We start from the raw sequence: 17,542 nt of genomic DNA on the forward strand, positions 1-17,542 counted from the left end.
TTTTTTCATTCCTGAGAGTTGACTTCAGCAGTGCCCACGCACTGTTCCTTGTGTTGGAAACTTTAATAACTTCACTTGAAAATCCTGCCTTTTTGATGGCAGTGGAAATAACATGACTTTTAAACAAGTAGAGGAGACTGTCATTGAAGTCGAGCCAGCTATGTGGGAGTCAGATGATTAAGGTAGATGTAGTGTAGGAGGGGAGAAATACTATCATTTGGAAAAAAAAAATACTGTATTTTGAACAGGTTTAATGTTCTCTTCCAGGAAAAGGGGGTTGTTATTATTAAGAGCATTACCAACATTAGATGCAGGGCTTGATTCTCTGTTGATGTGCCTTGGCTGTAATTGCTCCCATCCATGCAAATTGCCTAAAAATGAGTCTCAGTTATCACTGAGCTGTGCAGCTGAAGTCTGGGGGAGCTGTGTGCTCACTTTTTCAGGTGTGGAAACAACGAGGTGGAGGGTGAGATGGGAGGGAGGCATCTGCTCTGTCCACCTGGGCCACGCCAGTGTCTGTATCACACCGGGGATCCATTTCTGATCCTGTCAGAAAGTGTTTCACTCCTGTGGCCCAATCTGAGTTTTATCTCAAGGCTGTGGGATGCTGTTCCCTTATTTTTCGGGCAGAAATTGCTGCTCCACCAAGGATGTCTCAGGTTACAAGATGTGGGTGGGAGTGTGTGTTCTGTTCCCATCTGTCAGAGCTGGGGCAGTTCTCTGCCGTTCATTGGGCAGTTCTTTCTTTATCTCTCCCACAGCCAATCCTCCCTCCAGGAGATCTCTTCTGTTCATGGCCATTAATTATTAATTATCTTCTGTTCATGGCCAGTGAGTGTCCCTGCATGGCTGAGAAAATTCCATCATCCCATGGGGAGATGCTCCACCCAGGGGAGGAGCCAAGCATTCCTACCTGGATACAATCTGACTTTGGGAACACCACAGCAGCCTTTGCCCACTGCATTCCCAGAGGAGCAGCTTTCTTCCCCACTGCATTCCCAGAGGAAGCCCAGGCCCATCTCCAGCAGCCCTGGAGATTCAGAGGAAAACTCCAGCCTTGTGCAGGATCCCTGCTCCAGCAGAAGCACAGCTGGCACTGCAGGAGGGCTGAGCCACCATGGAATGGGACTGCTGCCACCTCCCTGACACACAGGGGGTCAGGGCCTGATCTGACTCTGGCAGTGGTTGTTTTGTATTCCTGCATTTAAATTTTTATTTTTATTTTCTTCCCTAATAAAGAACTGTTACTCCTATTCCCATAACTTTGCCTGAGAGCCCCTTAATGTCAAATTTGTAATAATTTGGAGGGAGAGGGGTTTGCATTTTCCATTTCAGGGGAGGCTCCTGCCTTCCTTAGCAGACACCTGGCTTTTCAAACCTAGACAAAGGATAACTCAGCATGTGCCCACAGCAGGCTCCGGTGCAGCAGCAGGAGCAGCTGGAGGGCAGAGGCAGCAATGCTGGGTTGATGCTGAAAGGTTCTGTTGTTGTTTGAAGCAGGTTCCACCTCTGAATCTGCAGCCCCTCTGCTCCTCTCTTTGCTGCCCACCCTGCTTTTTGCAGCAACTCCTTTCTTTCCTTCCCATCCTGCTTTTTGGAGCATGGCACCTGTGCTGGGCTTGTCGCTGCTTTCTCTCTGTGGGATCAACCCAAAGCCAAACGAGGCCAAAATACTGGGATGTGAGCATTTCTCCTCCCCAGAATCTCATTCCAATGTGGAAGAAAAGCGCATGGTGCAAATTTTGGGTGTTCAAATTCCGAACTCGAAGTACTGCTCCCATTTTTTTCATAATCAAATGGTCTTTCATTCCATTGTTCTGACCTGAGACAGAGGGGAGGAAGTAGAAAACCTGCACCAACCCCTAATAAATAGAATATCTGAGATAGATTTAGTGGGATATCTTTTGGTCTGGATGTGAAATCTCAGTGCAGTGATTATGCAAAATCTCTGGTGATGACGTGGTTAGATCTGACTCAAAGCAACAAATCTTTCTGCTGACTTAGTGATCTCAAGTGCTCTCACATGCTCTGAAAACTGCTCCAGCTCAGGATCTTGGCATTTTGAGACAAAAAAAGTGTCCTCTGGGCAGCAGCAAGGCCTTCCAGTAGGCTGTGCTTTACCATCAAAATGCTTTTGTGCCACAAACAAACCCTTCTGCACCAGCAAATTTCCTTTTCTTCTCCTTGACAGACTTCTACAACTTTTAAACTGGTAGGAAAAGAAGATAAACCATAATCTGTGCTGAAAATGCTTTCTATTGAGCAGATACTTCCTTTCTCAGCACAACTATTGGTCTCTGAGTCTGCAGTGGAGGAACTGGTTGGCCTTAAACCATAACCCAAATGACAACCACGAGGTGCTCTGTGTTGGCAAGTGAGTTTTGATTTATATCAATCCCTCTGTTTTCCTCCAGCCTTTCTTCCCACACATCCACAAAAAGAGTTAGGGGACCTTGTAACTCATTTTGCCTGGGATTTGAGTGACCATGTGTATTTGAGTGGCCTCAGCCCAAGCCCTTTCCTGGTGCTTATTGCAATCTTATGAACTCAGGGGTTTTCCAGCAATCTGTGGTTCAAAACTCACTGAGAAAATCACGTTTCTTCCTTGACAGATTCCAGCTGTTCCCAGGCTCTCTTTAACACCAGGCTTTAGGGCTCACAATAAAGAAAAAAGCAAGATTTTACAGCCTGGAGAACAGAAGGGAACTACCCCAGCACAAATAATACATTTTTACAAGATTTCCCAGCCTGAGCTGACTGTAATTACACGACATCTATGGAAAACACAGTTGCTGCCTAATGCCACCACCTGCTTGGAATATCCTCTTTATATCAGCATGGTTTCATCATTTCCTTGTAGTGTGATGCCACAGGGTCTCATGATAAACACTTTATAACACATATTATAAACACCAGCGTGGATTAATGGCACAACCTGCATTTTCTGGGCTTTCAAAGTTGCACAGTAAGTGTCATTTTTGTGCCACTACACCTGCTCCTCCTGCTATTTTCTTCTCCTTTTGTCCAAACAACCTATAGGTATGTTGTGTATTTTGTCCATTTAAGTAAGTTATGGCCATCCTCCATGAAATTGCTTTAAAATGGATTTTTCCTTATCTTCTCCAGTCCTACAGTAAGTAGAATAGTGCAGATAAGGTTTCATGGTGCTGTGCTCACCTGGAAGGTGTCTGGCTGAAGGGAACTGCTCTCCCTGTGACATCCCTGTGCTGGTCTTTTTTTTGGGGAATGAGGCTGCAGGATGCTACTCCAGTTGCCTCAGCACTGCCTGGGGATTCCATGGAGTCCCCTGGGCATGATCCCTCCTGCATCCCTGAAGGATAGTGCGCAGATTCTGGGGTCCTCACGTCTCCCAGGTGCCTGGGGGACACTGAGGGTGTGATGATGGAGGAGAGAGGGGCCTGGTTACCTGACATGGATGATAGAGACAAAATATTGTACAATCATGGAATGGTTTGGGTTGGAAGGGATCTCAAGCCCATCCAGTGCCACCCCTGCCATGGCAGGGACATCTCCCACTGTCCCAGGCTGCTCCAAGCCCCAGTGTCCAGCCTGGCCTTGGGCACTGCCAGGGATCCAGGGGCAGCCCCAGCTGCTCTGGGAATTCCATCCCAGCCCCTGCCCACCCTGCCAGGGAACAATTCCCAATTCCCAATCTCCCATCCAGCCCTGCCCTCGTTGTTTTTTTTTTTTTTTTTTTTTTTTTTTTTTTTTTTTTTTTTTTTTGTGTGTGTATATTCTTTCCCATTTTTCCTCAGTCTCACAGCTCCCCTTTACTCTCAGTGCAAATCAGCCAAGAATTTTCACCTCTGTCTTGGCTGCTGCTGTTGCATCCCTGGGGATTTGTTTCAGCCCCTAAAGGATGAACAGGCTCGTTTTGTGCTCCCCTGGTGCTGTTTCCATGTCCCAGAGGATAAAGCTGGAAATCAGAGCTGGCTGAAGAGTGAGGAGTCAACAGCACCAACTCCTCGTGTCCTGGCTGTGGTGAGGCCCTCGGGGGGAAGGTGCTGGACAGAAATTGCTCTGATTATTTAAAGCCTTCTGTGCATTTGATTCTGGTCACTTTGTAGACATCAGTAAAGCTTGACTGGTGTCTTTTCACCATCAGAGGTCCTTTCCAGCATCAGAGGCTCTTCAGAAGATGACTTTGAAATATTAGGATTCTCTGTCTACTGGGTCCTGCTAGCAAGAAGTGAGAGTTTAATCTGCACAAAAATTCCAGGGGAACTCCTGGAAATGATTTAATTTTTCTTTTCTTACCATGTTATTCTGTTCTGCTGGGTGTGATATTCACAGAATATAATGAAAAGAGTTTTAGGAGAGATGTGATCTCTGTCTTGGCTGCCATAAAGAGAATCAGCCCTGAGATCTGTGTTTTCAGGAATCTCCGCTCCACTTCTGTTACCTTTCCAATGGAATTCTTGGCTCATATTTTAATGGACCTGCTACACCTGCTGGAATTTTGGCTTTTGATTCCTTTCTTTATAACAGATTAAGCATCAAACCACAGGTGATAGATGGAAAGTGTGGTGGGAGGGATGAACTCAGAACCCAAGGAAAGGCAAAAGAGGAAGGAGAATTTCCACGGACTGAGAATTTTTGTCCATTCCAGTGTCTCTATTTGCCACGGACAGTTTGTACAATGAAATATTCCAGGTTTGTTGGGCCTGTCCTTGTGGTATGGCTCTTTCAATCCATCTGCAGAAGGGACAGTGGCTGCAGAGAAGAGAAGGGTCAGGGCTGCAGGACAGATTTGCTGAGGGAAGGACGCCCTGCGTGGATCCACCCTTCCTCCCATGGCTGTGAAGTCACCTCAGACCTTGTGGGGCCAAAACCTCCAGTGTGGGTACTTTATCTAGATTATAAACATTCATCTGCTTCTAATCTTCCATTTGGCTCTTAATTAGAGCCTTAATTGCTTCTTCTCTGAGACCATTAAGGAGCTGTCAGGCACTGCACAGCTCAATTCAATCCTTTAGGGTCCTAATTCAGAGGCCACCAGAGACTGAGTCCTGCTCCACAGCTTTGGGAGAGCTTTGGATCAGGCTCACAACTGTACATGAAACCTTGGATCCACACTGGGAGGGGATGGTTTTGGACTGAATTTCTATCTCTGGTGTCTTTTGAATACTTGGTGGGTACTTTATATCCCTTTGGAGGGTAAAGGAAGATGAAGCAAGGTTAAAATTCATGTTTTATGTCTTAAACCTTGGATCTTGACTAATGATGAGGGGTTTAAAATCCTGGTTTAGTTGTGATCAGCCCTAATGGGAGTGTCTAAAGGAGGAGATTTAGCCCTTGACTGATGGAGGGCGAAGAGCATTTTCATTTTCCTTAAAATGCAAAGCAAAACCTCCTCCCCTTCACAGGTGTGGAGTTGTGGCTGCTGCCTTTGGAGCAGATTTTTGGCCAGACAAGAACCTTTGACTGCCTCAAAACCTTTGGCTTTGGACTCTTCTGCACTTTTTCATGGCATCTGTCACAGCCCTATTGGCATTTAGAGACTCATTGCTGCACTTAATATCTGAAAAGTGGCTAATTTGTTGTCTTCCCACTGGAAAAATAGATTAATGGAATCAGAATTGGAAAACTATGAAAATGGATGGGGGGTTTTCCCCACTCTGGAGATCTATGTGTAATAAATTAATACTTCTTATGCAAGGTTGCCAAAAAAAAAAAAAAAAGAAGAAGCTAATGGCTGGTTAAAAAAAGTGCCAGCACAATCTAATTGGAGTGGCTGACTCATAAATCTTTTAATCTCTTTTGTTCTGGTGGTGCCTGACAGCTTTGCCTCAGTCAGATGGATTTTTTTTTTTTTAGGGGAAGCCTCTCTCTCTCTCTCTCTCTCTCTCTCTCTCTCCAGTTCACATTGGTCTGCACCAGTCAGAAATGTAGAATCAAAGTTGTCAACCTTGATGTTGCTTAAGACTCCCCTCAAAAAGTCTGAAATGTCTTGCTGGACACAAGTTGTGATGATGATAATGACAATAGTGATAATAAGGACAATTCAGCCATTGGTTGTAGCTGGGTTTTTGCTGGCAGCTGGAACCACAGAGAGCCTGTCCCAAGGAGAGAGGAGCAGGCAATCCATGGCAAATCCATGCTGGACACTCATCTCAACCTCCAGAGGGGCAGAAAGATGCCAAAGATGCACAATCCACAATTTCTTCAATGGTGGCAGAGGAGAGCAATGAAAGCTCTGAGCTGGGCTATGAATTTTTCAAAGCCATTCAATTCTTCACAGCTATAAAAAACAAGGAGGAGCCAGCTTGGTGTTTTATAATCACAGGCAAATTTAGGCTGGAGGGGATTTCTATCCACTTTTGGGATATCAGGCACATCCTGTTATCCTCTTGGATATCCTCACCCTGTTCCAGCTCTGTCCCTGACACATCCCTAGGGCTTTGGCTCCCCTTTTAGCCCCTGCCATGGAGTGTCCTCCAGAAGAGATTTGGGCTGCTCTGACTTCACTTTGCTCCTGGTGGGAGATAAGTCCTGATCAGACCTACCAGTGGAAATTATTTGCCCAGTTCATCACTTTGTAAATTCAGGCTGCTGGGAGAAGCCTGGGAGGAGCCTACAAAATACCTCAGAGTGTGAGTTACCCTCCCCACCACTCATTTCTGGGAAGTTAATGGAATTCAGCCACATATTCCCTCTGAATTAATTTTTCTAAATCAAATGTTAGCATTCCTCAGGTATCTCAAACATGTTCCTCATAACCACTGGAAATTTGGTTTTGGAGATCTCCTTCCTCTTTGCTTTGTTTCGAATGTTTCTTTCTGGTCTAAGTTGTAAGAATGGGATATCTCATATTCAACAGTCCTGTATTTATTAAAATCCCATTTATTTAAAGCTAAAAGTTTATGTCATTCTACAGAAATCCCAACTAAGAAAAATTGCCAAAATCGGGAAGAAAAGAAATCTTGGAGAGCATTGTGACTTTCTTTAAACCATTCTTGGAAATATTGGGAATGAAAGTGAGGGAGTGAGCGAGCACGGGCACAGCAGTGAGTCCAAAATTTGTCTGATTTTCCTTGGAATGTTCTGATTGAGACCACTGAGATCACTGCAATTCTTTGTGATCTGTTTTTCCTTAAATCCCTTGAGGACATTTTTCAGAGGCCTTGGGAATCCTAAGAACTGTGCCACGATGGGAGTTTTTAGTGCTGCTTTCTAGGATAAAAAATTTAAACTCATACATGTTCTGTATTTTTTTCATGTCCTTTATGTAGCCAGTGGTGTTTCTGCAGTCCGTGGCTTTATTCTTTTTAATCTATCAACTGCTGAGTTTGAATTTCTGGTTTAATTCACAACTTTGCTCATCCTTTAGACTTTTAGGTCACTTTTGGCTTTACAGCTGCTGCTCTATTCAATTTTGTGAAAACTTTCTGCTGAAGGTGAATAATCTTTCTGCTCACATTCTTTAGAAACAGATGTAAATGTTTGTAATTTTAGAGGAGCATTCTGGTTATCAGGGAGTGTAATGCAAAGTGATTCCAGACACTTTAACCCTTCTCAAAATCTTGTGATTCCAGACACTTTAACCCTTCTCAAAATCCTTCATTTAATCCTCCATTACAATTCAGGAAGAATATTATACAGCTGGAAGTAGATAAGCACCAAGGGGAGAAGTGAAAAGATCTTTTAGAAATATGGGAGGGAGCAGAGTTCACCAAAAATACTTCCCAGGGTTTTGAACTGCAGGCTACCCAGACAGACTTCATATCTGGAAATCAAGCTGAGCAAACAAGGTGATCAGCATGAGAGAATCAGTTCATTCCAGCAAAATTCCAGGGGTGAGACCCTGCCCTGACTCAAATCCGTGCTGGGATTTCACCACTGTTGTCTCCAGGCAGGTAACAGCCCTGGATGACCAAAAGTGAAAGTCTAAAATTAGGAATACCAACAAAATATTTCCTTTCCCAGGAAAATATTTCAGTGCTGATCCTTTTCCTAGACTGTTCCTGGAGCAAGGGGAGAAGCTGGGCATGCTCAGGCAGCTGATCCTGCCTGGGGAATCCTCTGACCTGGATTAGGCTGAGGTGCCTTCTGCAGAGAATCTTCCCTTTGATTTGCCAGCTGGGGACTGTGCGGGACACTGGTCCCTCCTGTCATTCCTTGGGGTCTGAGTTGGGGCTGGAGCTCCAAGGACTGAGCAGGAACACCTCTGCAGTGCCGTGCTCCTGGGCTGAAACTGCTGGGAAACTTGCTCGAAATTAGGCTGGAAGCAGAGGAGTTGAAGTGTCTGGAACCACAGGATTTTAGGAAGGGTTGAAGTGTCTGGGCTCATGGGATTCTAGGAAGAGTTTAAGTATCTGGAATAATTGGATTTTAGGAAGAGTTTAGGTGTCGGAATCATGAGATTTTAAGTGAGTGTAGGTGTCTGGAATCACAGGATTTTAGGAAGAGTTTAGGTGTCTGGAATCACAGATTTTAGGAAGAGTTGAAGTGTCTGGGATCAGAGGATTTTAGGAAGAGTTTAGGTGTCTGGAATCTCAGGATTTTAGGAAGAGTTTAGGTGTCTGGAATCACAGGGTTTTAGGAAGAATTTATGTGTCTGGAATCACAGATTTTAAGAAGAGTTGAAGTGTCTGGAATCATGGGATTTTAGGAAAAGTTTAGGTGTCTGGAATCATGGGATTTTAGGAAGAGTTGAAGTGTCTGGAATCAGAGGATTTTAGGAAGAATTGAAGTGTCTGGAATCACAGATTTTAGGAAGAGTTTACATGTCTGCAATCACAGGGTTTTAGGAAGAATTTATGTGTCTGGAATCACAGATTTTAAGAAGAGTTGAAGTGTCTGGAATCACAGGATTTTAGGAAGAATTTAGGTGTCTGGAATCAGAGGATTTTAGGAAGAGTTTATGTGTCTGGGATCAGAAGATTTGAAGAAGAATTTAGGTGTCTGGAATCACAGGGTTTTAGGAAGAATTTATGTGTCTGGAATCACAGATTTTAGGAAGAGTTGAAGTGTCTGGAATAATTGGATTTTAGGAAGAATTTAGGTGTCTGGAATCACAGGATTTTAGGAAGAGTTTAGGTGTCTGGAATCATGTGATTTTAAGTGAGTTTAGGTGTCTGGGATCAGAGGATTCTAGGAAGAGTTTAGGTGTCTGGAATCACAGGATTTTAGGAAGAGTTTATGTGTCTGGAATCACAGGATTTTAGGAAGAGTTTACATGTCTGGAATAATTGGATTTTAGGAAGAATTTAGGTGTCTGGAATCACAGGATTTTAGGAAGAGTTGGAGTGTCTGGAATCAGAGGATTTTAGGAAGAGTTGGAGTGTCTGGAATCAGGATTTTAGGAAGAGTTGGAGTGTCTGGAATCAGAGGATTTTAGGAAGAGTTGAAGTGTCTGGAATCAGGATTTTAGGAAGACTCTGCTGGTCAGTGAAGAGGGTGCCAGCCCAGCTTCCCACTGTGCCTTTCTGCTTGGAAAACAGGAGCAGGGCCAGGGTTAAAGCAAATTTTGGGATCCTGTCATTGCTCTGTCCATAGGGATCATGAGCCCTGCAGGGAATAACCTGAGTGGGCTCAGCAGTGATGAGCAAAGACAGGATTTTAGGACACCTTTCTGTGCTTGTCCCTGGTTTAGGAAGGAACAATTTGACAGGGGAGGTTGGTGGGAGTGTGGAAAGAACTGGGACCTGCCCTTTCTCCAAGCCCAGAGAGACTTTGGAGGGATTGCAAAGACAGGAGGTGCACAATGAAGCTCTTCTTGTGCAAGTCTGATATGTGGTCAGCACAGAATTATTTAATAATATCTGATCTGTTAGGTAATCCCTAAATACCTGTCTTTCAGAGATCTTACCTTTTAATATGAGTTACTGCTTGAATCTGAATATTACATTTGAACACTTAGGGATGAGGGAGCAGCTGGAATTGTGAAGAGCTGAGGAATTAATGGTGAGAAAGGTGTGAGAGATGGACAAAAAGCCATTCTCAAACATTCATAACAGGTTTGCAAAGTACAGCACTACCCAGAGAATAAAGCTGTTAAACAAATGTGTAATCTATTTTCCCTGAAAGTGAGATACAGCAAAATTTTAGTTGAAGTGCACCTGATCAGCATCTCCTTTTTATTTCCCACAAATGCTGCTCCCTGATTTCTTGCTATTCCTTGTAGTTTTGACTATTGTGAAATTGTAATTGCCTCCTTTAAGTCTTACAGTCCTCTTCAGCAATGAAAATCATCTTTTCCACCTGCAGAGAAATCTTCCTGAAGGAAACATCCCAATGAGATGGGAATTCCTTTCCCTGCTGGCATTTAGAACTCCCATCCTGCTAATGCCTATCATTTTCTGTGTTAGAATAAATAACAATGAAATGTTTTGTTAGAATCAGTAGAATCAAAATGGGATGGAAGTGAAAGGAATTTCTGGCAGCTCCAGGGAAGTGGGGATGTGTGAGAAGTTAAACCTTGTCCAAGTCTAGCACCCAGCAGCAGGAGATGCTAAAACTCTTAAAATAGAAAGGAAAGCTGCAGACTGGAGAGCCCTTGTGCTCTGATCATTTCTGGAATGAAGATGATCCAGTTTGGAGCAGAAGCCACTTGTTCCTGACCCTGCTTAAACTGGATTTCAGTCACATCCCGGAACACAACGGAACCCACTTTTGTTCTTTGTCTTGCAGAAACGCTCAGGTGGGAGAAATCCTGGTGTTTTTCTTCCTGTCACCTGCATCCCCTTAAGAAGCAGTTGGAGAGGATAAATATTTCTTCCTTGAAGAGCAGTAGAAAATTCAAGTGAGAAACTCTAACCTCAGCAATGTTTATTTGGAGAGAGAACAAATTCTGCTGAGAGGTTTTGAAGGGATGGAACTGCTTAAATCAAAGGGAGTTATTTGCTAGGACTGGGCAAGGCTAAGGGGTAAATATGGCAATTCATCCCAGAGAAATCAAACCCACAATAAACCAGTCAGTCCAAGGGGCTGTAGTGAAGAGGGGACCAGCTTTATACGATATTTTTCTGGTTGATAACACTGTTTACTGCATGAATAAACATCCAAGTGAACCTTTTATTGCTTTGCACACACGTTTTCTACAGCTGGCAAGGGTGGCTGTTTCTGTAGCTGTAAAACCTCCTGCAGATGCTGCTCTCAAAGCTGCCCTTTGTCAGAAATATAAAGGCACCCTATTCTGAGTTTATTTGCAAAATTATCCCTCTGAACCTGAAGTCCTCTGTCTGGCTTTGTTGCTTGTTTTTTTTTTTGGTTTTTTTTTTTTTTTTTTTTGGTTTTTTTTTTTTTTTTGACAGCTACAAATGTGCAGATCACTTTCTTTCCTTGGAACTGTTCAATGCTCAAATGTTTATTTTTAGGCAGAAGGAATTGCCAGAGTGTCACCAAGTGCATCCCACTGGCCAGATGCAACTTCACAAGTCTTGTTCAGAATTTTCCTCTTTCTCACCATTTCCCCCTGCTTTTTTTTTTTTTTTTTTTTCATCTCTCTCTCTGTTTGAGTTTATTTCTCTCAGTTTCTCTTGCTACCTGACCTTCCCACTACACCTTCCAAATTTAAAAGTCTTTCCTTTTCTTCTTATGGGTCTATTTCCTTATCAGAATTATATATTTGCAAGTCTTGCTTATTTTTTTTAAGCACCTACTTTGCTTATGATGATAAGACTTCCCTTAGAAATAGATTTCACCAGGTGAAAAAGGCTTAAAAAGTTTAAGCCTATGGCTAGGATTCAATTTTCATAAAATATTCCTAACAGTAGATTGTTTTACATTTAAAACTCTGGGAAATGGGGGCTGCAAAATGTGGAAATACCAGATGTGTCCTCCAGCTGCAGTGAATTTTGGTTGGATTTTTCCCCCCCATTCCTCAAGGTTCCTCAGTGGTTCCACAGCAGCCTAATGTGCTTTTGTTGTCCCAAAATCGACATTTTTGGACACTGGAGAGATGTGCACCACCATCAGGAAAAGCACAGAGATAAATCTTTGCAAAAGTTTTATCCTTCGAATCCAAAGAGATATTTTTGAATGTTGTTGTAAATAAATAAATCAAGAAAAATGCATATTGAAAGGATCTGTAAAAATATTTTTAAAAACCAGCCTTATTTTGAGTGTTTGATGATGCTGGATGAAGGACTCAGATTGACTTAATGTTTTGGAAAATGCCTTGCTGAGGATTCTGCCCTCAAAGTGATTTTCATGGTAGAAAAATGGGAATAACCAAGGTGTAGGGATTGTCTCTGGGATAATACTTTGTTATGTCCCTTAGAAAAGACACATCCACTTCTTTTTGCATCTCAGGAAGTTATGGCAATGCTTCCATGGGGAATTAAGGGGTCCTTGAGTTGAACTTTCTGCTGAACTTTAATCTGGTTCATTATTTTAATGTCATTTAATAAAATGCATTATTCTTAATTTCCTGTCCTAACACACGATGCAGAATTCCCATGACAATCCATAAAATTGTGTTTCATACATCAGATAAATGTGATTTTGGAGCACTTAGGGTGGAAAGTATTATAAATGTATTTACCTGTTGAGCCAAATTTAAGCAGAATCAATAATTAATAACAATATTAGCAAAGGTTTACCCTTATAATTTCCCATTTTATTTCTCCTTGAAGCTGAGTGGGGAAGCTCTGAAAACAGATGAAGGATCGTTTTCCCTGGTCAAATCTGGGAGTGGCTTTTCTGATGGATGACACAATGTGATGCCCTCAGTCTGCTTTGGATCCCTCAGCAGTGACACTAAATGAGGACACTGCTGTAGGTGACATCACTTTTTCCTGGCTTCAGCTTTTGTCATTTTGGATTCCATAACTCTGCTGGCAGGAAGGCAGGGTTGGGCTTTGCTTCTGTGAGCAGCTTCTTTCCCTGCTCTCACTCTGCATCAGGTGGAAGAAGGAAAGGTGAATATTTGCCTAAATTGGCTTTCAGCATTTGCCAGCATGCAACATGTAAATATTTGTAAATTAAAAGAGTGAAAATTCCTAGTGTTGGTAGAAGGTTGGCCGGATTGTACCTTCAACGAAAATAACTCAATGAACGAGATCAAAGCACAGCACAAGAAGCTACTTCTGCACAAATGTATTTTAGAAACTGTGCTGGAAATTCTGACATTATTTGATGCCCTCTGCTCATATCTCACTCAGCAGGAGACTCTACCCAAACAGAACAGTCTAAAATGGGAAATGGACCCATCCAGCGCAGGGGAAGCTCTTTAATCCTGGATATCTTCCGTGGGTTTCCGAATCACTGCATTCAGTTTCTCTCCTGATATGGACTGGAAAGGTTTGAGATCACGACAAATTTGATTTTATCTCAAACTTTGCCAGCCCAAGCAGTCGGAAGGGTTTTGTGCTGCAGTGAAGGCTGGTGATGGCTGAGTGGGAGAGGTGGCCAGGCCAGAGCAGCAAAGGACACCCCAGAGAGCCCTGGGTTGTGCAGGGGTGAAAATGAGGTGAGAGAAGGGGGAGGTCACAAACTGAGAGAGATGAGACTCTAAACCAACAAATCTACATTTGCTGCACTGCAGAAATATTCTGTCTTTTGATCTTGTAGGTGGTTTTGGTGAGACTTTTTTTTTATTCTTCCACTACTTGCCAATCACTTTGCTGGAAAACACAGTGTTCAGCAAACCTGAAAATATCCCCCGCCCCCTTGGGATGTCGAGTTCCTTCAGCTGCAATTCCGAGATCTCAGGATGGTTTCAGGGAACAAACAGCAATTTCCTCATTGTCTCACCTGAAGGTGATGCAGATGTTTGAAATCTCCATGCCTACTGCACAGATCAGGAGCACTAAACATTTCATCTTGATTTCTCTTCAGTACCACCTACTTCCTGGAAAATTTGGAAGCCTTGCATTTACCACTTCAAATTCCCTGCCAAGTTCCTTTCAGGTTTTTTTTTTTTTTCTTTTTTTTTTTCCTGCTCCATTTTTGTCTCACACGTTTATTATATGGTGACAAATGCAGTTTTCTTCTGACACCACATAATAGATGTGTGAAACACACACACATGTTCTAGTAAGAGACTGCTCTTTATTTCCTGGCTCCAGTTGCAAAACATGAGTCAGGGTTGGAAAGGTTGTGCCTCTGTCAGAGCTGTGGAATCCAGGTGCTCAAACTTTCCTGGTTCTTGCTGCAGTTGTGGGGAAAAAATGGCAAATCTCATTTCTATATTTCTATAATCAGTGTTTTCTCCTTCCCCAAGCACATCAAATCTTCATTTTATAATAGCCATTCCCATGTGTTGATTATATTCACTCATTTCAGGCATTGATGATGTTATTAACAGGAAAAAAAGCACCTCCAGCTTCCAAAACACAGATAAAAGTACCCTCCTATAATTCTGGCTTTAATACAAAAAAGAAACATTATTTTAGTGGTGCATTTGCTGTGGATTTCAAGCACTTTTTTCACTCTGCACCAAGTGATTTCTGCTGTTCTGCTGCATAATTGCAGGTAACAACCACCCAGCATCTCCACAAGACTCCGGTGACACAACATTCCTTGTTTGTACATCCCAGCTTCCACTGTTCTGTGCACTTCTGTGGGGGACTCAGTGAAACACCAAATCAGACGAGACCTTTTGTGAGCTAGAGTGGAACAAGCCCCATGGTACAAGTCAAAACAAAAACCAAGGAAAACGAGCAGGCAAAAAAAAAAAAAAAAAAAAAAAAGAAAAACAAAAGTAAAAGAGAGAGAACTGAACACATCATCACTTCCTACTGGATGCAGCCTTGGAATGCCACAGGGCTGGCAGCTGTTCTGCAGATACCCAGGGGAGATTGGAAGCAGCAGGACCATGGTGCTTCCATGTTAAAATCACAAACAGAGTTTTGCATTGATTTTTTTTCCCCCCCTAAGCAATTTTATCCCACAAGGTCCCTGTGGTTGAGCTGCTCCTGCAATAGAATGACAAATAACTGGGTGACATGCTGTGAAAAATTTAGAAAATGAGAAATGCTATCCCATTTTCCAAACAGAGCAGAAAGAACACTAATTCCATTAGGCAAGATGGAACAAACAATTAAACTGGGCATGCTTTTAATTTTGGAGCTCACCAGAGAACGGACGCCTTTTTCAAATGTAACGACTGTGGAAGTGATTCCTTTAAAACGAAGCAAAACCACTGATTTTCCTTGCTAAAATTAAAGCATTTACCTCATACAAAGTATAAGAAATGTTACCTGTTGCCTCCACCATTCCTTCTAGGATTACAACAATTTCTAGCTCCTCTTTGGGCAACTGGGCTTTGGAAATCTCCCAGAAAGGACTCTGCTGGTTAATCTCATGGCTGATGATCAGTGGTGAAACCAAAAAGAGACGATCATCCCCTGTGTAATAACCTACGTTGATATCTGTCTGGTTGAGTGGTATAAATTCCCCCTCCTTTGTCTGTTTGGATTTGATCAACTTGGCTCGTATTGATGCCTCTACAATGTGTGAATTCCTAAGGTCTCCTACTCGGAACATCAGACACAGCTTTCCATCCCGCATGGAAATGACTGCGTTTGTAGAAAAAACCAAGGTTTCTGCCCTCTTCTTGGGTTGGGATATTTTCACAAACATGCAGCCAACCATGAAGGCGTTGACGATAGAACCTAGGACAGACTGCACTAAAAGCAGGATAATTCCCTCGGGACATTTGTCCGTGATGACCCGGTAACCGTACCCAATGGTGGTTTCGGTCTCGATTGAGAATAAAAAGGCTGAGACAAACCCATTGAGGTTGCTGACGCAGGGGGTCCACGTGCTGTCCCCTATGTGATCCATGTCCCCTCGCATGTAGGCAATGAGCCACCAGATCATGCCGAAGAAGAGCCAGGTCACCGTGTAAACCATGACAAAGATCAGCAGGTTGAACCTCCACTTGAGATCCACCAGGGTGGTGAAGATGTCAGTCAAGTACCGGTAAGTCTCTCTGACATTCCCGTGGTGGACGTTGCATTTCCCATCTTTCCGAACGTACCTCTGGATTTTTCTCTTGGCACATTCTTTGCTGATGTTTTTTGGCAGATCCTCTCTTGCTTGTTTGGGCAACTTTGGCTGATGGATTGTGACAGGGCTCTCGATGTCCTGCTCCATTGAGTCTTCTTCCAGGACGTTGGCTGCCATGGAAAACAAAAAAACACGGAAGAGTCATTATTCCTCTTGTTATTGCTCTAAGTCAATACACAACCTTTTCCTGCACTAATCAATAAAATGATCATCCTGGTTCTTTGCTAACACAAAAATCAGATGCCAAGCACCCTCATTTTATTGCTACGCAGAAATAAAATGAAAGCAATCTCTCAATTCTTATCAGGTCATCCTATCCACACCCATATTTAAATTCCACAAGATGGGTTTAAGCAGATATTCCTTTCCCCCTTGCCCCTTTGCAGTTTAATGAATGAAATTTATTATGCACCAAGAAAGATCTTACGGAGATAAAAGATATAAATGAGGGATTGGATTCACTTGGGGCTGAGCAGAGAAAATGAGCTATTGCTGAGCTATTTTTTTCCATCAATTGCATTGCTGTGGGGAAAGTATTAAATAAGTACAAGGAGGATTTTTTTTTTTTTAAGCCAACAGTGTTTAGAAAGAACCAATCCTCCTCTTGTTGAAGGGAAGTTGTAATATCTATCAAGAGCAATTCAAGCACACTTCCACAGAAAATCAATGTCTTGCTGATAATGAGACAAGGAATTGTGTGTCCTTCTCCCAGCAACATAAAACCTATGGTACTTCAGATTTCATTTGAATTCACTGTGCCTGTGGCCTTTATTTCAAGTGTACCTTGTCCTCTAATGATCTGGGCCTTTTTTTTAGTTTCCCAGCCTTTAGAGATAAATAGCTTTATTATGGTTGTGTGCTAGGGAAAAAAAGAGTGTACTGAGAAGGAGAGTGGTTTAATTGAATGTGTTTTGCATGGAGCACATGGTGAGGTCTGGGGTAATTGTTATTTTCAACTGAAATCCTTCTGTTTTCTGGGGCTTCTTCCTGCAGGAATTTCAGCTCTTGAATTCCTAATTCTTTCCCTTCTGGCTAGCTGCTGTCCTTCTCCTGCCAGACTGTAAAGGGAAATGTCTTCTGGTGAGTCTGCCCAGGTGCTTGACTCTGAATACAGAATGGTTTGGGTGGGAAGGGACTTTAAAATCACCCAGTCCTCACCTCATGCTATGGTCAGGGACACCTTCCACTATCCCAGGTTGCTCCAAGACCTGTTCAGCCTGGACTTGAACACTTCCAGGGATGGGGCAGCCACAGCTTCTCTGGGCACCCTGTGCCAGGGCCTCATTACTCTCACAGGGAAGGATTTCTTCCCAATATCCCATCTAAAAAGCAGCACTGCTGTGATTTTGCACCATTCTTTATGGAGTGTTGCACAAGGGGCTGCTCTCAGAGGGTTAGTGTGGCTCTAAGTCTTTTTCACTCCTAGAAACATGTGCTGTGCAGCAGATCCTGTGTGGAGTCTCACAGCACCCGCAGCTTTTTCAAGATGTGCAGGTTCATCCCTGTAGCGAAAGATCTCAGCCCCTTGTAGAGTTTTATTGAAATATCCAGGGGAACAAAAGGG

The 17,542-nt window shown here is 43.0% G+C and overlaps 1 protein-coding gene across 2 annotated transcripts in view; it reads right to left on the minus strand.

Moving 5' to 3' along the window:
• KCNJ6 (potassium inwardly rectifying channel subfamily J member 6) overlaps positions 1–17,542 on the minus strand; it is a 164,155-nt gene that overhangs the window by 23,104 nt on the left and 123,509 nt on the right. For both annotated transcript variants that reach the window (XM_068179530.1, XM_068179531.1), the window contains one exon: positions 15,168–16,088. In XM_068179530.1, the coding sequence (XP_068035631.1) occupies positions 15,168–16,088 (921 nt within the window). The remainder of the gene's footprint in view (positions 1–15,167; positions 16,089–17,542) is intronic.

This window comes from Anomalospiza imberbis, chromosome 2 (genome assembly GCF_031753505.1).
Source record: "Anomalospiza imberbis isolate Cuckoo-Finch-1a 21T00152 chromosome 2, ASM3175350v1, whole genome shotgun sequence".
NCBI lineage: Eukaryota > Metazoa > Chordata > Aves > Passeriformes > Viduidae > Anomalospiza > Anomalospiza imberbis.